Source organism: Trachurus japonicus, chromosome 1, assembly GCF_045865225.1.
Source record: "Trachurus japonicus isolate A0001 chromosome 1, Traja_1.0".
NCBI lineage: Eukaryota > Metazoa > Chordata > Actinopteri > Carangiformes > Carangidae > Trachurus > Trachurus japonicus.
Window position 1 is genome coordinate 28675490 of NC_140907.1, and position 19211 is coordinate 28694700.

The 19211-nt window shown below is 41.7% G+C and overlaps 1 protein-coding gene across 1 annotated transcript; it reads left to right on the forward strand.

Moving 5' to 3' along the window:
- The first annotated feature begins 1672 nt into the window (after positions 1–1672).
- On the forward strand, positions 1673–13484 carry LOC146992126 (myosin heavy chain, fast skeletal muscle-like). The gene is made up of 41 exons (XM_085783923.1): positions 1673–1764; positions 1916–1956; positions 2086–2307; positions 2388–2531; positions 2628–2784; positions 2872–2899; positions 2982–3096; positions 3187–3279; positions 3366–3429; positions 3511–3609; positions 3692–3795; positions 3915–4053; positions 4173–4291; positions 5091–5240; positions 5340–5510; positions 5607–5907; positions 6127–6191; positions 6289–6376; positions 6556–6673; positions 6769–6892; positions 7200–7340; positions 7434–7685; positions 7780–8022; positions 8107–8283; positions 8363–8508; positions 8596–8686; positions 9329–9718; positions 9818–9944; positions 10029–10147; positions 10235–10431; positions 10681–10864; positions 10981–11146; positions 11229–11353; positions 11442–11750; positions 11856–12052; positions 12154–12286; positions 12375–12545; positions 12643–12747; positions 12850–12945; positions 13060–13191; positions 13393–13484. Exons 3-41 carry the CDS (start codon positions 2101–2103, stop codon positions 13411–13413), a joined length of 5808 nt encoding a protein of 1935 aa, XP_085640049.1. The 5' UTR covers positions 1673–1764; positions 1916–1956; positions 2086–2100; the 3' UTR covers positions 13414–13484.
- Positions 13485–19211: the final 5727 nt, after the last annotated feature.

Here is a 19211-nt window from a genome sequence, read left to right on the forward strand (position 1 = left end):
TCCACGGCTGACTCCGATTCTACGGCTAAGCTAGCTAACCAACCTAGCTTGTGCTCCCCCCCACCCACTGTCATGGACGCCGCTGCTGATTTCCAAGCCGCCATCGACAAATTGAAAAACGAAAACCTTGAGTCACTTGCAAACTTTCAGAAAGAATGTGGCGCTGCTATTTCAGCTCTACAGCGGACGGTTGATGTTCACGGAAAAAAGATTCAAGATGTGGAGGAGTCCCTGACCGACACTTGTGACCAGCTCACGGGGCTAGGTGAGACGGTAGCTCGGCTAACGAAGGACAACGAGGCCATGAAGAAACAACTTGACTACCTGAGCAATTACACACGGAGAGAGAATATCCGCATTATTGGCCTGCCCGAATCTGTGGAGATGCCTAAACCGGCTGATTTTGTGTGTAACCTCCTCCGCGAGGTTTTTGGCCCTAATGCCTTTGAAATGGCCATTATCAGTGACCGCGTCCACCGAACCGCCGCACCCAAACCACCAGCTGACGCCAAACCAAGACCACTTCTGGTTCGGATGCACAGCTACAGAGTACGCAAATTGGTGCTGCGTCTCGCCAGCCGCCATGAGGGGCCGATGCTGTACCGAGACAAGTGGATTCACTTCTTCCCCGATGTCAGCCCGGAGGTAGCCCGACTCCGCTCCGCATTTACCGTTGTGAAACGCAGACTTCACCAGGCTAACATCACCTTCCGTCTCTACCATCCCGCCCGTCTGGTTTTCATGTGGGACAGCCAGAAGGTGAGCTTCATTGACCAACATGTGCCAGCGACCTCCGGTGATTCCACCAGCGCAGCTGACACTTGACTTCTCAGTAGCGGTGAGCTAACATGGCTTAACCAATTCCGTTTGCCACCCAGATGGCGTTTTGTGACACATGACTGTTTGTGTATGCTTATATAAACTTCCAGTCGGTTTCCCACCGCAGTCGGTCTGCACAAATAGCTGTTGATGGGTTATTCCCCCTCAGTGACTTGGGTTAGCCGTGTTACAGTTTGTTAAAAGCGACCCCTTGTGTGTTAGCTGTTAATAGTGTACATTGGACTGTTTTGCGGCGGCACGTTTAAAGACTGCTCATTTATTGACAACTTTGATGCAGAATTTTATATACTTAACGACTTTTTTAGTCCTCCAAATTTGACAGAGTGGTTAATAATATATTTTCCTGTGGTATTATAAACTTAAAACACATATTTATTCTTGGTTTACCTGGTCTTTAATAAAGGCATGACAAAGACATCATGGTTGGGCTAGTTGACTCAATGTGTTTGTAATGTTATGAACAATTATAAGAAACTCATGAGGATTTTATTAATGTCCTTAAGCATCAACAAACAGTTACTAAGTTTATTATAAGTTATTATAAATCTCTTATAGTCTGCTATTAACTATATTATAATGAGACTATTAATACATATATAGTCTTATAAACGCATAATAATGTTAATAAACATTTTGTAATCACTTATAAGGGCCTTCTTACCTATTAACTAATGCTTATTACAAGGACCTTAATATAAAGTGTTACCCAGGAGGCTCCTTCAAGCCACACTGGTCAGCAGAAATAAGGAGAGGAAAATTTATGAGGGACTATTAAACAGCCTATAAAGGCAATATGGCATAATTTGTAATCCACACCACATCTTGTATGTGGCCCGTTATAACTTTTGCAGCGTGCACAATCTTGACCTTATAAAAGGATACTAAGAGGATAGAGCAGTACACCCTTGACAGCCCCTCATACTGGTAAGATCATCCATCCATCATAACTGTTCTGTAGAATATCAACGTTTTCATTTTAATATGTCTTTAAAATATTAATTGGTTAGATATATTTTGGAACAAATCTTCTATTTAAACGTATCTCTGTGTCTGAAAATATCTACTATGTTTTTAGGATTGTGGAACATAACAACATTTTGACAGAGAGAGGGTCGGGTATGAATATATTTTGAATTTGATGCAACATTTGATTGAATGAAGTTATTTTTGGATGTTCAGCTTCATGAGCTGATGTAACTTCAAAAAGGTGCACTAAAATTACTCTAATTTCTTTTTACCTCAGAGACATAAACTGCCACCATGAGTACAGACGCAGAAATGGCCGTATATGGCAAAGCTGCCATTTACCTCCGTAAGCCAGAGAAGGAGAGAATTGAGGCTCAAAGCAAACCCTTTGATGCCAAGGCTGCCTGCTATGTGGCTGATGCCAAAGAGCTGTACCTGAAGGGAACAATCATCAAGAGAGATGGTGGCAAAGTCACCGTCAAAGTCCTGGACACTCAGGAGGTTTGTATCATAAATTCAGAGTCATACAGTATATGAGTTAAATGTGATCAGCTCTCATTGTAACCAATTTCCTGTTGCAGGAGAAGACGGTTAAAGAGGATGACGTCTCTCAAATGAACCCTCCCAAGTACGACAAAATTGAGGATATGGCCATGATGACCTATCTCAATGAAGCCTCTGTCCTGTATAACCTCAAAGAGCGTTATGCAGCATGGATGATCTACGTAAGACAATCTGCCAGATGATACACACAATACTGAAAATGATTATACTTGTAGGAAACATAGAGTTAACTGTTTTAACTCTATGATCACTTTCAGACCTACTCTGGTTTGTTCTGTGCCACTGTGAACCCCTACAAGTGGCTCCCAGTGTACGACTCTGAAGTTGTGAATGCCTACAGAGGCAAGAAGCGTATGGAGGCTCCACCCCACATCTTCTCTGTCTCTGACAACGCTTACCAGTTCATGCTAACTGGTACGTCCTTTTCAATATAAAATTTGATAGTATGAGGTTTATGTTGTAGAAATAAGTGATTAATTCCTTTATTTTGTGACTTAACAGATAGGGAGAACCAGTCTGTCTTGATCACGTAAGTTTCATTTTTGTTGATATTTTTTCCAAGATAATCAAATAGCTTGATCAAACTCATATAAGTCCTTGTGTATACCTAGTGGAGAATCTGGTGCTGGAAAGACTGTGAACACCAAGCGTGTCATCCAGTACTTTGCCACAATCTCAGTTGGTGGTGGCGACAAGAAGAAGGACGCAGCCCCAGGCAAAATGCAGGTATGCCACAATGACTCTGAATGTGTATTCAGTGTATAGTATCTCCACAAGAAAAAACATATTGATATGATTTTGTCACTTGGATAATAGGGGTCACTGGAGGATCAGATTATTGCAGCCAATCCACTGCTGGAGGCCTATGGTAATGCCAAAACTGTGAGGAATGACAACTCATCTCGTTTCGTAAGTATGAGGAGATGTCTACAAGAAAAAATTCCTCTTACACCTTGCCAATATCGAGAGATTTTAACAACTGCTGTCCCAAACAGGGTAAATTCATCAGAATCCATTTCGGCACAACTGGCAAACTGGCTAGTGCTGATATTGAGACATGTAAGTAACAATCCTGAAAGTGAATACAAATGATTGGAATTGAGAATTGTCCAGTTTGTGATTTAAGACCCACATTTGCAGATCTGCTGGAGAAGTCTAGAGTGACATTCCAGCTCCCTGATGAGAGAGGCTACCACATCTTCTACCAGATGATGACCAACCACAAGCCTGAGCTGATTGGTAAGCAGATGCACAATGTTTAATGTACTTAGAGATTTGATTGAAAAACACATTGAAACTTACCCCAATTTTTCACCTGCAGACATGGCACTCATCACAACAAACCCCTATGACTTCCCCATGTGCAGCATGGGTCAGATCACTGTGGCCAGTATTGATGACAAAGAAGAGCTGGAAGCCACTGATGTCCGTGATCGTCATTGTTAAAATCTTTACAATGATTTGCATGTTAATGATCAAAATGGCTTTCTTAATGTGTTTTGTGAAGTGATTACGAATTCTGATGACACTTTTTGTGAACACAGAATGCCATTGATATCCTGGGCTTCACTGGTGAGGAGAAGATGGGAATCTATAAATTGACTGGTGCTGTGCTTCACCATGGTAACATGATGTTCAAGCAGAAGCAGCGTGAGGAGCAGGCTGAGCCCGATGGCACAGAGGGTGAATATTTATGATCATTCATGAAAAATTTGGATGTAACAACAGAGATTCTTGTATGTCATTCGTTTCTATCACGTATTAGCAGTCAGTGTAATATAAAATCACTTAACTGTTTTCAGTTGCTGACAAGATTGCTTACCTGTTGGGTCTGAACTCTGCTGACATGCTGAAGGCTCTGTGTTATCCCAGAGTGAAGGTCGGGAATGAGTTTGTCACCAAGGGACAGACTGTGCCGCAGGTAAATAAGATAGATAGATAGATAGATAGATAGATAGATAGATAGATAGATAGATAGATAGATAGATAGATAGATAGATAGATAGATAGATAGATAGATAGATAGATAGATAGATAGATAGATAGATAGATAGATAGATAGATAGATAGATGCACAACAAATAATCAGGGTCAATACACTGTTGATTTGGGACTCATTAACAAAAAGTAGTTGATCATATAACCTTCCACATTCTTCAACAAGTTATCCTTCAACAAGCTGAGCAAAGTCACGGCTGACATCAACATGTTCCTGTCATTGGTGCAATCACCACCAGAGGGCGACATTCCCACAGCATAGATAGATAGATAGATAGATAGATAGATAGATAGATAGATAGATAGATAGATAGATAGATAGATAGATAGATAGATAGATAGATAGATAGATAGATAGATAGATAGATAGATAGATAGATAGATAGATAGATAGATAGATAGATAGATAGATAGATAGATAGATAGATAGATAGATAGATAGATACTCTTCTCCCACCCCTCAACCGGGTAAAGTCATGTTTGAATCTGGTATCTGTTCCTGCAGCCATGACTCCATGACACACATTATACTGCATTCTTTGTATTTCCTCCGTGTCTTGACAAGTGATTCCATCCAGGGAATCAGTATAACATCAAGTCCATGAAAGATCAAGACATGCAGTGCAGTTTATCCCTATTTTTAATGTCTTTTATACATGAAATGCTAAATGCATTGACTTGAGCAGTATTACCCCTCAAGTCATTTTTATGTTGTTATTTAGGTGAAGAACTCAGTGACTGCCCTGGCCAAGTCTATCTATGAGAGGATGTTCTTGTGGATGGTCATCCGTATCAACCAGATGCTGGACACCAAGCAGCAAAGGAATTATTTCATTGGTGTGCTGGATATTGCCGGCTTTGAAATCTTTGATGTAAGCTTCATTCACTGCATTTCAGCCTACAGTACTTTTCATGACAGAATCCTTCTTCTTGCCTGTAAAGGATTAGGCTGACTATTTCTCCTCTAACAGTTCAACACCTTGGAGCAGCTGTGCATCAACTTCACCAATGAGAAACTGCAACAGTTCTTCAACCATCACATGTTTGTCCTGGAACAAGAGGAATACAAGAAGGAGGGTATTATCTGGGAGTTCATTGACTTCGGTATGGACTTGGCTGCCTGTATTGAGCTGATTGAGAAGGTACAGTTTAATTTCCGTGATTCTATCTAAAGAGATTACTCTGCATGTTTAACCACCTTATCAGTTCATGGTATATCTCCTTCTGCTTTCTTCAAGCCTATGGGCATCTTCTCAATCCTTGAAGAGGAGTGCATGTTCCCCAAGGCCACTGACACATCCTTCAAGAATAAGCTGTATGACCAGCATCTTGGCAAAACCAAAGCCTTTGAGAAGCCAAAGCCAGCCAAGGGCAAGGCTGAGGCCCACTTCTCCCTGGTGCATTATGCTGGCACTGTAGACTACAATATCGGTGGCTGGCTGGACAAGAACAAGGACCCACTGAACGACTCTGTCGTGCAGCTGTACCAGAAGTCCCCTGTTAAAATTTTGGCTGCCCTGTATCCACCTGTTGTTGAAGGTATGATATAGAATTCATTGCAATATTCTTAAGTATATTTCAAAACTGTATACTATCAATGCTAAACTAAACATGTGCCCCTCAGTTGATGTGAGGGTCTAAGGGCAGAGGATGTTGTTACGATGCCATGTAAAGCCCTTTGAGACAAACTGTTTGTAAAAATGGGCTATACAAATTGACTATTAAGTGTAACAAATCTTCTGCACTAATTATCAATAGAGGTCGGCAAGAAGGGAGGCAAGAAGAAGGGTGGCTCTATGCAGACTGTGTCTTCACAGTTCAGAGTAAGGTTAACATTATATACTGAAAAATTACATCACATTTAACTTAAAAAAAATGCAAGTGCTAGATTTCATGACAATTACTATTTTCCATCTATAGGAGAACTTGGGCAAGCTGATGACTAACTTGAGGAGCACCCATCCTCACTTTGTGCGTTGTCTGATTCCCAATGAGTCCAAGACTCCAGGTACAAAAACACAATCTCATTTGTGTCTGTTATTTGTTTAATTTCATCCCCATTAGCTGCGCTCTAGAGCACCGCTAGTCTTTCTGGGGTGCGTTTGTTTTGTTTATGGATGATGTTGCAAGACTTCCAAACAATAACAATTTATTCACCGTACTAATGACCAAATCTCTGTTCCACAGGTCTGATGGAGAACTTCCTGGTCATCCACCAGCTCAGGTGTAACGGTGTGCTGGAGGGTATCAGAATCTGCAGGAAAGGTTTCCCTAGCAGAATCCTCTATGGTGACTTCAAGCAGAGGTATCAATATATAGTTTATTAAATATAGATTAATAATTTAGTTTAATTTAAGACAAGGTAAAGAAAATTCTCATACTCACAATCTCTCATAACAGATACAAGGTACTGAATGCCAGTGTCATCCCTGAGGGCCAGTTCATTGACAACAAGAAGGCATCAGAGAAGCTGCTTGGATCAATTGATGTTAATCACGATGAGTACAGATTTGGACACACCAAGGTAGGCACCATACATGATCTGTTCAGTATATGAATTCAGTATATTGATTCAGTATATTTACCAATGAAGATAGATTTTTACTTTAGAAATACATTTAAATTAACTACCTACTTAATGAGGATAGGTTAGAAATACATCTAAATGAACTACCTACTTAATTTAAATTAATTTAGTGCAACAGCGGACCATGTGCCAAAGGAGAAGTGACATAGATGCAGAGCAGCCTTCATGTTGCCATTCATAAAACACCTTAAACCATCTGATACCTTGAACCATTCAAGTTATCATGTATCGTCTGTTTATTCAGGTGTTCTTCAAGGCCGGTCTGCTGGGTGTCCTTGAGGAGATGAGAGATGAAAAACTGGCAGCTCTGGTCACCATGACTCAGGCTCTCTGCCGTGGATACCTCATGAGAAGGGAGTTTGTGAAGATGATGGAAAGAAGGCATGTTGGAAAAAGCTACTTATGACACACACATGACAAAGTCATAGTAGGAATAATGACGATTTCCCTATAACACAAACCTCTTCTCTGCAGGGAGAGCATTTTCACCATCCAGTACAACATCCGCTCCTTCATGAATGTCAAGCATTGGCCATGGATGAAGGTGTACTACAAGATCAAGCCTCTGCTGAAGAGTGCTGAAACTGAGAAGGAGCTGGCTAATATGAAGGAAAACTATGAGAAGATGAAAACTGACCTGGCTGCTGCCCTGGCCAAGAAGAAGGAACTGGAAGAGAAGATGGTGTCTCTTGTGCAGGAGAAGAATGATCTGCAGCTCCAAGTGGCATCCGTAAGTACATGTGAACAGATGGCTGTGATTTCTAATGTTTTCTGAAACAAGCATTTGATGTGCTAACAGAGTGCATTCATGCAACATGATCTAGGAAGGAGAGAATCTGTCAGATGCTGAGGAGAGATGTGAGGGACTCATCAAGAGCAAGATTCAGTTGGAGGCCAAACTCAAAGAGACAAGTGAGAGACTGGAAGATGAAGAGGAAATCAATGCTGAGCTTACTGCTAAGAAGAGAAAGCTGGAGGATGAATGCTCTGAGCTCAAGAAGGATATTGATGACCTGGAGCTCACCTTGGCCAAGGTGGAAAAGGAGAAACATGCCACTGAGAACAAGGTTTGTCAACACCAATATCTCCATTAGATAAAGGAAAGTGTGCACAATAGCTGTTTAATAACAAACTCTTTCTTGCAACCATAGGTGAAGAACCTGACAGAGGAGATGGCCTCTCAGGATGAGAGCATTGCTAAGCTGACCAAGGAGAAGAAAGCCCTCCAGGAGGCTCATCAGCAGACTCTTGATGACCTGCAGGCTGAGGAAGACAAAGTCAACACTCTGACCAAGGCCAAGACCAAGCTTGAACAGCAAGTTGATGATGTAAGTTTTTAAAGTCTATGACTTGGCAAAACAAGACCTTTCATGAACATATTAATTATTTTTTCATATCAACGTGCAGCTTGAGGGTTCCCTGGAGCAAGAGAAGAAGCTGCGTATGGACCTTGAGAGAGCAAAGAGAAAGCTCGAGGGTGACCTGAAACTGGCCCAGGAATCCATCATGGATCTTGAGAATGACAAGCAGCAGTCTGATGAGAAGATCAAAAAGTAAGAGATTTAATTTCTTCTCTACTTACAGACTGACACACTCAGTAGGTTGCATACTCATACACTGCATTTTCTAAATTCACACAGGAAGGACTTTGAAATCAGCCAGCTCCTCAGCAAGATCGAGGATGAGCAGTCAATGGGTGCTCAGCTCCAGAAGAAGATCAAGGAGCTTCAGGTAATGACATTGATTGTTTATTGTTTATTTTAATTGGATCCCCATTAAAATAGAATGAATTGGTGCATACAGATTCAGATTCAGATAATTAATTCACGTACTTGGCAAGAAAAAAAAATGTCTTTCAGATGAGCAGTTAAGACAGATGTACAGTACATGAAAGGGAAACCCAAAGAAGCAGAAACTGCTTATAAATAGGGGACCAAAGCAATCAAGAAATCAACAGCATTCTATATCCCACAACCCCCCCACCCCACCCCACCCCACCCTCCCATATCGCCCCACATCCACATAATCACAAGATCACCCCGCACCCTTTAGTAGCCATCCATAGGTACACGCAGTCATCGACCTATTCCACACACAAGCACCCACACACTCATACAAGGTACACATACACTCACAACAGCGTTGTTCCCAAGAGGTACATGATTCTGACAGTGGTTGTATTATAATTACTTAAGTAAGGCGAGATACATGATTCTGGCGGAGGTTACATTATAAATAGTATATGATAATACGAAATACATGATTCTTGCAGAGGTTATATTATAGATAGTACATGATTAGACCTTTGGTATGTTTTATTCTTATGTTCACTGTTCACTGTTAACTGAAACACAACATGTTTACATTAAACAGGCCCGTATTGAGGAACTGGAGGAAGAGATTGAGGCTGAGCGTGCTGCTCGTGCCAAGGTTGAGAAGCAGAGGGCTGACCTTTCCAGGGAACTTGAGGAGATCAGCGAGAGGCTGGAGGAGGCCGGTGGTGCCACTGCTGCTCAGATTGAGATGAACAAGAAGCGTGAGGCTGAGTTCCAGAAGCTGCGTCGTGACCTGGAGGAGTCCACTCTGCAGCATGAAGCTACTGCTGCTGCTCTTCGTAAGAAGCAGGCTGACAGTGTTGCTGAGCTGGGAGAGCAGATCGACAACCTCCAGCGTGTCAAGCAGAAGCTTGAGAAGGAAAAGAGTGAATATAAGATGGAGATTGATGATCTCTCCAGCAACATGGAGGCTGTGGCCAAATCAAAGGTAAATGAGATATTAAATTGCAATCTGATAATTAGATTAGTATAATAACTGAGGGATTCATGAATAAAACAATTCATTTCCATTTTTTCTCGACTCAAGGGAAATCTTGAAAAGATGTGCCGTACTCTTGAGGACCAATTTAGCGAACTGAAGACCAAGAATGATGAACATGTTCGCCAAATCAATGACATAAGTGGACAGAGAGCACGTCTCCTGACAGAAAACGGTTTGTTTAACACACTGTTTACCTACAGTAATCTTCAGTGTACAACAAAGACACACTAATGTTTGATGATCATTTTTAAACTAGGTGAGTTTGGCCGTCAAATTGAGGAGAAAGAGGCTCTTGTCTCCCAGCTGACCAGAGGCAAACAGGCCTTCACTCAGCAGATTGAGGAGCTGAAGAGACAGATTGAAGAGGAGGTTAAGGTAAGAAAATGTAACTGTAATCTGCCCTCGTTTTATTCAATGCCATTTAGACATTTGGTGCATTCAAGCATACATTTCTTCCACTAGGCCAAGAATGCGCTTGCTCATGGAGTGCAATCAGCTCGCCATGACTGTGACCTGCTGAGGGAACAGTTTGAGGAGGAGCAGGAGGCCAAGGCTGAGCTGCAGCGTGGAATGTCCAAGGCCAACAGTGAGGTGGCTCAGTGGAGAACTAAGTATGAAACTGATGCTATCCAGCGCACTGAGGAGCTTGAGGAGGCCAAGTGAGTACCACTCAGACAATGAAATGAAAGACATTGGTATCAATAAGCATATAAATCAAAGTACTTTCTTTGCATTTTCTAAAATAAGTAACACTTGACACTACAGTAATAGTAACTGGTCTTAACATAGGGGCTGTTTAATCTAAGAACAATAAAATCTAACAATATATCTAACAAAAATGTAAATGGCTCTAGTAAATTTAAGGTTTTTAAGGACTGACAAGAAAATGTAACACTTTTTTTTTAAAGGAAAAAGCTGGCTCAGCGCCTTCAGGACGCTGAGGAGCAGATTGAGGCTGTGAATTCCAAATGTGCCTCTCTGGAGAAAACCAAACAGAGGCTCCAGAGTGAGGTTGAGGACCTCATGATCGATGTTGAGAGGGCTAATGGACTGGCTGCTAACCTGGACAAGAAGCAGAGGAACTTTGACAAGGTAATAATGTTAATCTTGTGCGGTCAGGTCAAATTGTTTACAATATTTTTTTTTGTGTGTGTGTGTTTGTTTTCATATTAGTAGACTAATAAAACCATATTAATTGTGTCACTCAGGTGTTGGCAGAGTGGAAGCAAAAGTATGAGGAGGGTCAGGCCGAGCTTGAAGGAGCTCAGAAGGAGGCTCGTTCTCTAAGCACTGAACTGTTCAAGATGAAGAACTCATATGAGGAAGCTCTGGATCACCTGGAGACCATGAAGCGTGAAAACAAGAATCTGCAGCGTAAGTTCCTGCCTCATTGCATTGGAAACTAGGTTTAAATTTTGAGGCTTACTGATTACTAACCACACGTGTCTCTCTGCAGAGGAGATCTCAGATCTGACTGAACAGATGGGTGAGACTGGCAAGAGCATCCATGAGCTGGAGAAGGCCAAGAAACAGGTGGAGACAGAGAAGTCTGAGATCCAGACAGCTCTTGAGGAGGCTGAGGTACATTTTTTATCTAAGGAGATAAAAATCAGCATACTGTGAAAGATATCAAGGCAAGGATGAACATTTTATTTGATGATGTCAATAGGGAACTCTGGAACACGAAGAGTCTAAGATCCTGCGTGTCCAGCTGGAGCTCAACCAGATCAAGGGTGAGGTGGACAGGAAGCTGGCAGAAAAAGATGAAGAGATGGAGCAGATCAAGAGGAACAGCCAGAGGGTGATTGACTCCATGCAGGGTACTCTGGATTCTGAAGTCAGGAGCAGGAATGATGCCCTGAGAATCAAGAAGAAGATGGAGGGAGATCTGAATGAGATGGAGATTCAGCTGAGCCATGCCAATCGCCAGGCTTCTGAGTCCCAGAAGCAGCTGAGGAATGTGCAGGGACAGTTCAAGGTATTGTTGTCATGGTGCTGCTGCACAAACTACAGTACAGTGAGTGGATCCACAAAAGGTGTCAATGGTGTTAAATCTAAATATTTTAATATACTTTTTAACTAGGATGCCCAACTGCACCTTGATGATGCTGTCAGAGCCCAGGAAGACCTCAAGGAACAGGCTGCTATGGTGGACCGCAGAAATGGTCTTATGGTGGCTGAAATTGAGGAACTTAGAGCTGCTCTGGAACAGACAGAGAGAGGACGCAAGGTTGCTGAACAAGAGCTGGTGGACGCCAGTGAGCGTGTTGGACTTCTGCACTCTCAGGTGATAATCATTTCAACAATTTAAAAAAACAAATAAGGTTTAATGATGCAAAAATGAGGCATGTTATCACATTAAGTGACATTTCTCTTTAAACCTCTCAGAACACCAGCCTTCTGAACACCAAGAAGAAGCTTGAATCTGACCTGGTTCAGGTCCAGAGTGAAGTTGATGACAGCATTCAGGAAGCAAGAAATGCAGAGGAGAAGGCAAAGAAGGCCATCACCGATGTAGGTTTAAATTTCATTTGGTCATAGTACTACTCCAGTTAAAAAGTGTTTTTTATGAGACTTCTAACCCCTATTTTATATTCTCTAGGCTGCCATGATGGCTGAGGAGCTGAAGAAGGAGCAGGATACTAGCGCTCACCTGGAGAGGATGAAGAAGAACCTGGAGGTTGCTGTTAAGGACCTGCAGCACCGTCTGGATGAGGCTGAGAACCTGGCCATGAAGGGTGGCAAGAAGCAGCTCCAGAAACTCGAGTCTAGGGTACAACAGTCATGTTAATATTTTGCAAGTTGAGCAGAAGTAAAAAGATACACAAAAGACATTTTAAATATTGCATACATTTTCCTGTTTTCTGAAGGTGCGTGAGCTGGAGACAGAGGTTGAGGCTGAGCAGAGACGTGGAGCAGACGCTGTTAAGGGTGTCCGCAAGTATGAGAGGAGAGTGAAGGAGCTCACCTATCAGGTAAAGCTGTGATCACATTTAACATGTACAGTATACATTTGTCCAATATCAGTTTACTTTCCATTAAAACATTTACAATGTAATGAATATTTCATATTACAGACCGAGGAGGACAAGAAAAACGTTGCCAGGCTGCAGGATTTGGTTGACAAGCTGCAGCTCAAGGTGAAGGCCTACAAAAGGCAGGCTGAGGAAGCGGTAAGGGCAAAACATGTATTTAAATAATTAGAATTTCATAGCATGTCATATTTCAATACACAGTATGCTGACCTTTTTGAAAATTTAAACATTTTACAATATATTCTATTCCAGGAGGAGCAGGCCAATGTTCATCTGTCCAAGTGCAGGAAGATCCAGCATGAGCTGGAGGAGGCTGAGGAGCGTGCTGACATTGCTGAGTCCCAGGTCAACAAGCTCAGAGCCAAGACCCGTGATGCCGGCAAGGTAATGGAATATAAAATATCTATCAAAGCCCATGCTCCAGTCTATCATAACAAATTTATGACACCCTTTTTGAAAACAAATTCCTTGAATAACATTGCAAACAAACCACAACATGTACTCAGAGTGTGATATTAATGTATGAAAATATGTACTGCAAACTATTCATCCATTGTCTTTCTTTTTTCTTATTTTTTTTTACAGGGAAAAGAAGCAGCTGAGTAAAGTACCGTAACTGATTGGCTGCTTCTATTCATATAATATGAAGTGAACTAGTCCAAATAAAACTGATTTTCATGTGAAATTGCTGTTTGTGTTGATTTGAACTCATTATTTTATGAGAAAGAGTAACTATGAGATTTGGGTCACTGGTGACACAGATAGATATCATTCCACAGTTGACACTGGAATATCTGACTAATAATAAAATGGTAAAATACTGACAGCTGTGGTTGCCAGAACTTCACTGTTAAAATTACAGTAAGACATTTTTTACTATTACGGTAGATGAGTAATAGTATTGCTGATTCTACAGATATGGTGTTTGATTTCACATTTTACTGTAATAATTATGAATAAGGTTTGTGCCATGAAATATGAAAAGACTTTACTTCAATCAACTGTGTAAATTATAAAATACATATTCGCAGTGTAAAAATGTCCCTGAATTACTGCAAAAATACAGATTTTACCAACAGTAAAAGACTGGCAGCTGCAGTTGCCAGAACTTGATCATAAAAATGACAGGTAGACATTTTACACTGTAACAGTAAAAGACCACTAGTACCGATTTTAATACTTGTGTTTGAGTCCATTATGTTCTGTAAATCTGTACATTTAACAAACAAACAAAACCTGCCAGTGGAGCAAATGCAGCCACCCAGAGCTTTTTTTTTTGGGGGGGGGGTGTAATGTGAGAATTAATTTTTAAAAAAACATAAATATTTAAAGCAGAGATAGTGTTTTAAATATTAGTAGTAGCTTTAAATACGGTATCTCTGCTTAAATATCCCACATTTTTATTTTGAAAACAGGAAGTCAGTAGGCTGGCTACAGTCTTCTCCGTCTGTTTACTGTAAAGTCTGCAATACAGGTGCACATGAAATGTTGGAGTGGCTTGCAAATGTCTGTCGAATATCCAACTTAAAACTAACTTCACTGTGGTCCTAATGCAGCGCAATAGCTAAAGGGTTCTTCATTCAAACCTCTGGCAACAATAGGCAGCAGGTAAGTTAACACATTAGTTCTTTGAAGAAACTCCTACTTAAGGATAGTTAATCAAGGAGAGACCGAGCAGAAAGCGCTGCTTGGAGAGAGAACAACCTGAGGCTTGAGGTGAACATCCCGGAGGTGAAGAGGCGGAGCTTGCAGCCGACGCGATCGCCGGGACAGTGCGGCCGGAGACGGCCGATGACGGCCGATGAAACGATCCCCCACGGAGAAGCCGGAGCAGGCGAGACGAGACCAGCAGACACAGAGTCAGAGACGGAAGGCAGTTGGATTTACAATGATCGTTGTCAGGAACGGAGTCGGAACCAGTAAGTCAAGCCGAAGAGAAATGCTGGAGAGTCGTGCAGACACAGCCGAAAGCAACAGGTGGTCGCCGCTGATGAGGAGGCGTGGCAGGTTGGTGAGCAGAAATCACACAGCAGCAAAGCGACAGAGTTGCGTGTGACACCCGGTGCCTCTCAGTACGGTGACCAAGCTCAGATATCAGCAGTAGCACACAGCGTGTCCTCCCGCGTAAAGCCGCAATATAGCCTAGGAGCTCTACAAACAAACAAAAAATAGAAGAAAAAAAAGAGCACCTCGCGGCGGAGCTGTAAAACAGCGGAGTTTTCCTCTTCTATAGCTGAGCTGAACAGCTGACATGTGGTCGAGACGTACAGCGGAGACCTGTCATGTCTCATCGGTGCATTAATACGAAGCTCTTTGTCCTCAGACTGTCTGCTTCCCAGATCACACCATGAATGTATTATATTAGGATCACACAGAGAGCATGGCTGGTTTGTGTGATGAGTGTGTTGGGCTTATTTGTCAGTGCTTTGTTATGTTGTCATGATAATTAATATGAAGCATGTAAATCAAACAAATCCTACAGGAAATACAAATTTATGTTTAATGAATCAAATATATGTTTTAGTCATAGTAACTGATAATAAATAGGCTGTTTAATGTGTTAATTTTGTAAATCTTATTCTTTCTTTCTTTTTGTGGGGGTGGGAGGCAGAGCTATTTCTTCCTTATTTCTTCCTCTCTCACGCTTTGAAAACCTCTGCTATAAACAATACATAGACCAAATGCGTTCTCAGAACACTTTTTTTTTTTTTTTTAATTTATTCAATGATAAAACTTAAGGACTGAACTGAAAGCAGGAGGATGCAGGAAGCTCCACAGTCACTAGCACAGCATGATGCTGCCAGTTACTTTACTTTATTTGTTTATTTGGATGGAAAAGCGCACATAATGGACATAAAAACATGTAAATGTGCCGGATTGTAGCAAAAGTGCTAATTTCCGTCCGGAGTATCGGGAGGACCGTCCTGACTAAATCCAATAACAGAGAATCGCTTCAGTTTGGGGGATGACATGAGTTCACTTTCATGTTCACTGAGACTGTTTAATTTTATGCTTACGTTTCCATGGCTTCAGTAGTTGCAATACCCAGGGGGCAAAATCCCAGTTTTTTGAAAAACGGACACGGAGCGTTGTAAAAGGTTTGACACCAGAAATGATATCTAGGAACTTCAAGGATTAAAACCTGGGTGGACAACCCGGTCAACTAGCTGCTGGAAAGCTACAGGGGGCCAAAACCCCTTTCTTGGATCATTTTGCTGGCGAAATGATGTAAATGCAAATATTTAGGTACTACAATGGCATAAATAGTCATACAACTATAAAATTTGGCAGAGAGTATCTTGACACATAGGGGGAGGCATGAAAAAAAGATTCTGGGGTTTGTTGCAACTCGATTTTAAGATATCACCCTCAACATCCCAAAAAAGACCCAAAAAAGTACTGTTCGCCTGACAAATTCTAATGAAAATGATTATTTATATAAAATATCTATGCTTAACATGTATATAGAAAATTCCCCTAATTCATAAGCTTCCATTTGAGTCCAAGATAGCCTTTCTACTAGCTACTGGAAAGCTACAGGCTGTCTCCAAACAATGCAACACCTATTGTGTACATGTTAACTGGCATGATCAGAAACCATTCTATTTCTGGTCTCCCCAAAGTGAACAGATAGATAGAGAAGACCAATGGCCACAGCAAGTGGGGCTTTTGAGATAGAAAGGCTATCTTGGACTCAAATGGAAGCTTATGAATTAAGGAAATTTTCTATATACATGTTAGGCATAGATATTCTCCATAAAGTGCTGAAAAATAATAATTTTCATGAGAATTTGTCAGGCGAACAGTACTTTTTTTGGTCTTTTTTGGGATGTTGAGGGTCATATCTTAAAATCGAGTTGCAACAAACCCCAGAATCTTTTTTTCATGCCTCCCCCTATGTGTCAAGATACTCTCTGCCAAATTTTATAGTTGTATGACTATTTATGCCATTGTAGGACCTAAATATTTGCATTTACATCATTTCGCCAGCAAAATGACCCAAGAAAGGGGTTTTGGCCCCCTGTAGCTTTCCAGCAGCTAGTTGACCGGGTTGTCCACCTAGGTTTTAATCCTTGAAGTTCCTAGATATCATTTCTGGTGTCAAACCTTTTACAACGCTCCGTGTCCGTTTTTTTGCTTTGCCCCCTGGGTACAATGCATGGATTTTTTTTCCAATTACATTTTTAAAAAGGATGGATCATCACACCAGCTTTTAACAATGGATATCACACAAATGGACATCCGTGTTAAAAGACAGTTAATTAATGAATTATACTTTTTTGTGTGTATCTATTTCAGAATGAAACTACAAGAAATCATTGGTTTCCGACCGGACACCTCATTCTTTAGGTCCCCGCCCTTACATAATGGTGCTGGGTAGGGTTGGGCGGTATGAGCAAAATCTTATATCACGGTATGAGTAATTTCATATCACGGTAACGGTATATATCACGGTATGTTTTTTCCCCCCTGTAAATTCAATTAATGGCTTAAAATAACCATACTGTCGCATTTGATCATTTTCCTCTTTTATTTTTTAACTTGGATTTCTATAAAAAAAAAAAAAAAGACAGGAAAAATGCCAGAGCAGTCTGGCTCCAGTTAGTGCAATTATATAGGCTATATATATATAAAAAAAGAAATCACAGTATCACAAATTAGCATTTTACAAAAATGCCTACGGTCTGTGCTGTCTATGGCTGTTCAAACAGGTCAAACCGGGAAAATCAAAGAAGTTACTTTAGAGTTCCTAAGTAACCTTTACAGTCTATGGTAGTACACAAAGGGCTCAAATTTCAAAAACTGACGGAAAAACGGTGGGTGGGAGGGACGGAAGTGACCATAATAAACAAACAGCCTGTCCTACAGTAAAAATGGCACATGGAGGAGTAAAGCAATATGTTAAGCGGCAATATATATTTAAGCATCAAAGATGTTAACCCACATAGTTTGAAACAATGTTTAAAACACACACAGCCAGTGTCACAACTAAGCATAAAAAGCCCGCTAGCTTAATGCTAACGTATAATGTAAAACACCATAGACGGGCTAACAGAAATTAGCATCGCTTATAACTTGACTTACTCCTCTTCTGAAAAACTCTGACAAGTCAAACTTTAGGATGTGTTAGAGGTCTAATTCATCTGTCTAACCATCAGAACTATGACACATGAAACGGCAAACACAGCTGATCGATCGAAAAAAATTACGGCTGGAGTGAATTACTTTCACTTTTCACTTTTTCGTCTTGTTGGGCGGGTCGGGCTGCCTCCGCTTCCTCGTGACTCCCACTCATGGATGTATTGTCATGGATTATGCTCCCACTTCTGCTTTCACTCTCCGCCTCAGCCATGGTTGTTATCACTCCAGTAACCAGTAAAGCTGTTTCTTCTTCGTCGTGCTCATGCAACCACGCCAAGCAGTCTGCTGCAGTGCCGGCTCCCCCGTGTGTCTAGGCGGTCTAACTACAGTGACTTCAGAGAGATGCCGCAGACATCTGCTCTTTCTCCGGTATAAACGGTATTGCAAAATCTCTACCGGTAGACATTTTATACCGTCACACGGTATAATACCGTCATACCGCCCAACCCTAGTGCTGGGGGTAAGAGAAATGGTCAGGGTGATACGGTGGAGGTTTTGTGGCAGTGCAGAAAAAATTCAGTTGTTACAATAACGGATGGGGAGACCGTATTGAGGCTTACAGTCTTTGAAGAATATTCCTCGCAAATAAAAGATGGGGAGGCCGCACATGATGCGGGGGTACAGCCTCAGAGGGGACGGCCCTCCCTTCCAGATTTGTCAGCAAAGCAACAAAGTTTTACACTACTGCGCCACTGGAGGTCAGCGATGAATTAATTGCCCGAGGCAAGGAGCTCTTGGAGCCACCTTCGACCCTGACCCGACCCTTTCCTCCTGGGGGCCTACCACACCAGGAGTTGTTTCTGGTCCACCGATGGGGGTGCTGTCCCGTGGACGGCCCTGGCCCGGGTGGCTAGAGAGCTCTACACCTCTAGCCACAGCTCGTCTGTAATGTCCTTCCTACCAGGAAGAGGAGCTTCCGCTGCAAACAAGCTTAAAATATATACTTATTTAATTTTTTTCTGGACAATTTCTCATGTTGGGGCTTCAATACAAGGCAGACATTACAGACGAGCTGTATGGAGGTATTTGGATGTGTTTTGGTGTGTCTTTTTGGATGAAGAAAAGTGGGGTCCGTTCGCAACCGTCATATGGGCATACAGTGCTGCACGGAGCCCCGCTGTAACTCAGAGAAGGCACGGAGGACTCTGAAACTTCTCCCAGCCATTAGTCGACATGAGGGTGAGTAGATAATTAGTGAAATTTGAATTTTGGGTGAACTATCCCTTTAATTATTTTACATTAAGCCCACAAATAGACCAGGA

Bases quoted from the DNA above. Each gene is read 5' to 3' on its own strand.
- LOC146992126 (XM_085783923.1), top strand. From the start codon at position 2,101: ATGAGTACAGACGCAGAAATGGCCGTATATGGCAAAGCTGCCATTTAC. The intron at 8,284-8,362 runs GTAAGTTTTTAA...ATCAACGTGCAG, and splicing joins TTGAACAGCAAGTTGATGAT to CTTGAGGGTTCCCTGGAGCA. The intron at 8,509-8,595 runs GTAAGAGATTTA...AAATTCACACAG, and splicing joins TCTGATGAGAAGATCAAAAA to GAAGGACTTTGAAATCAGCC.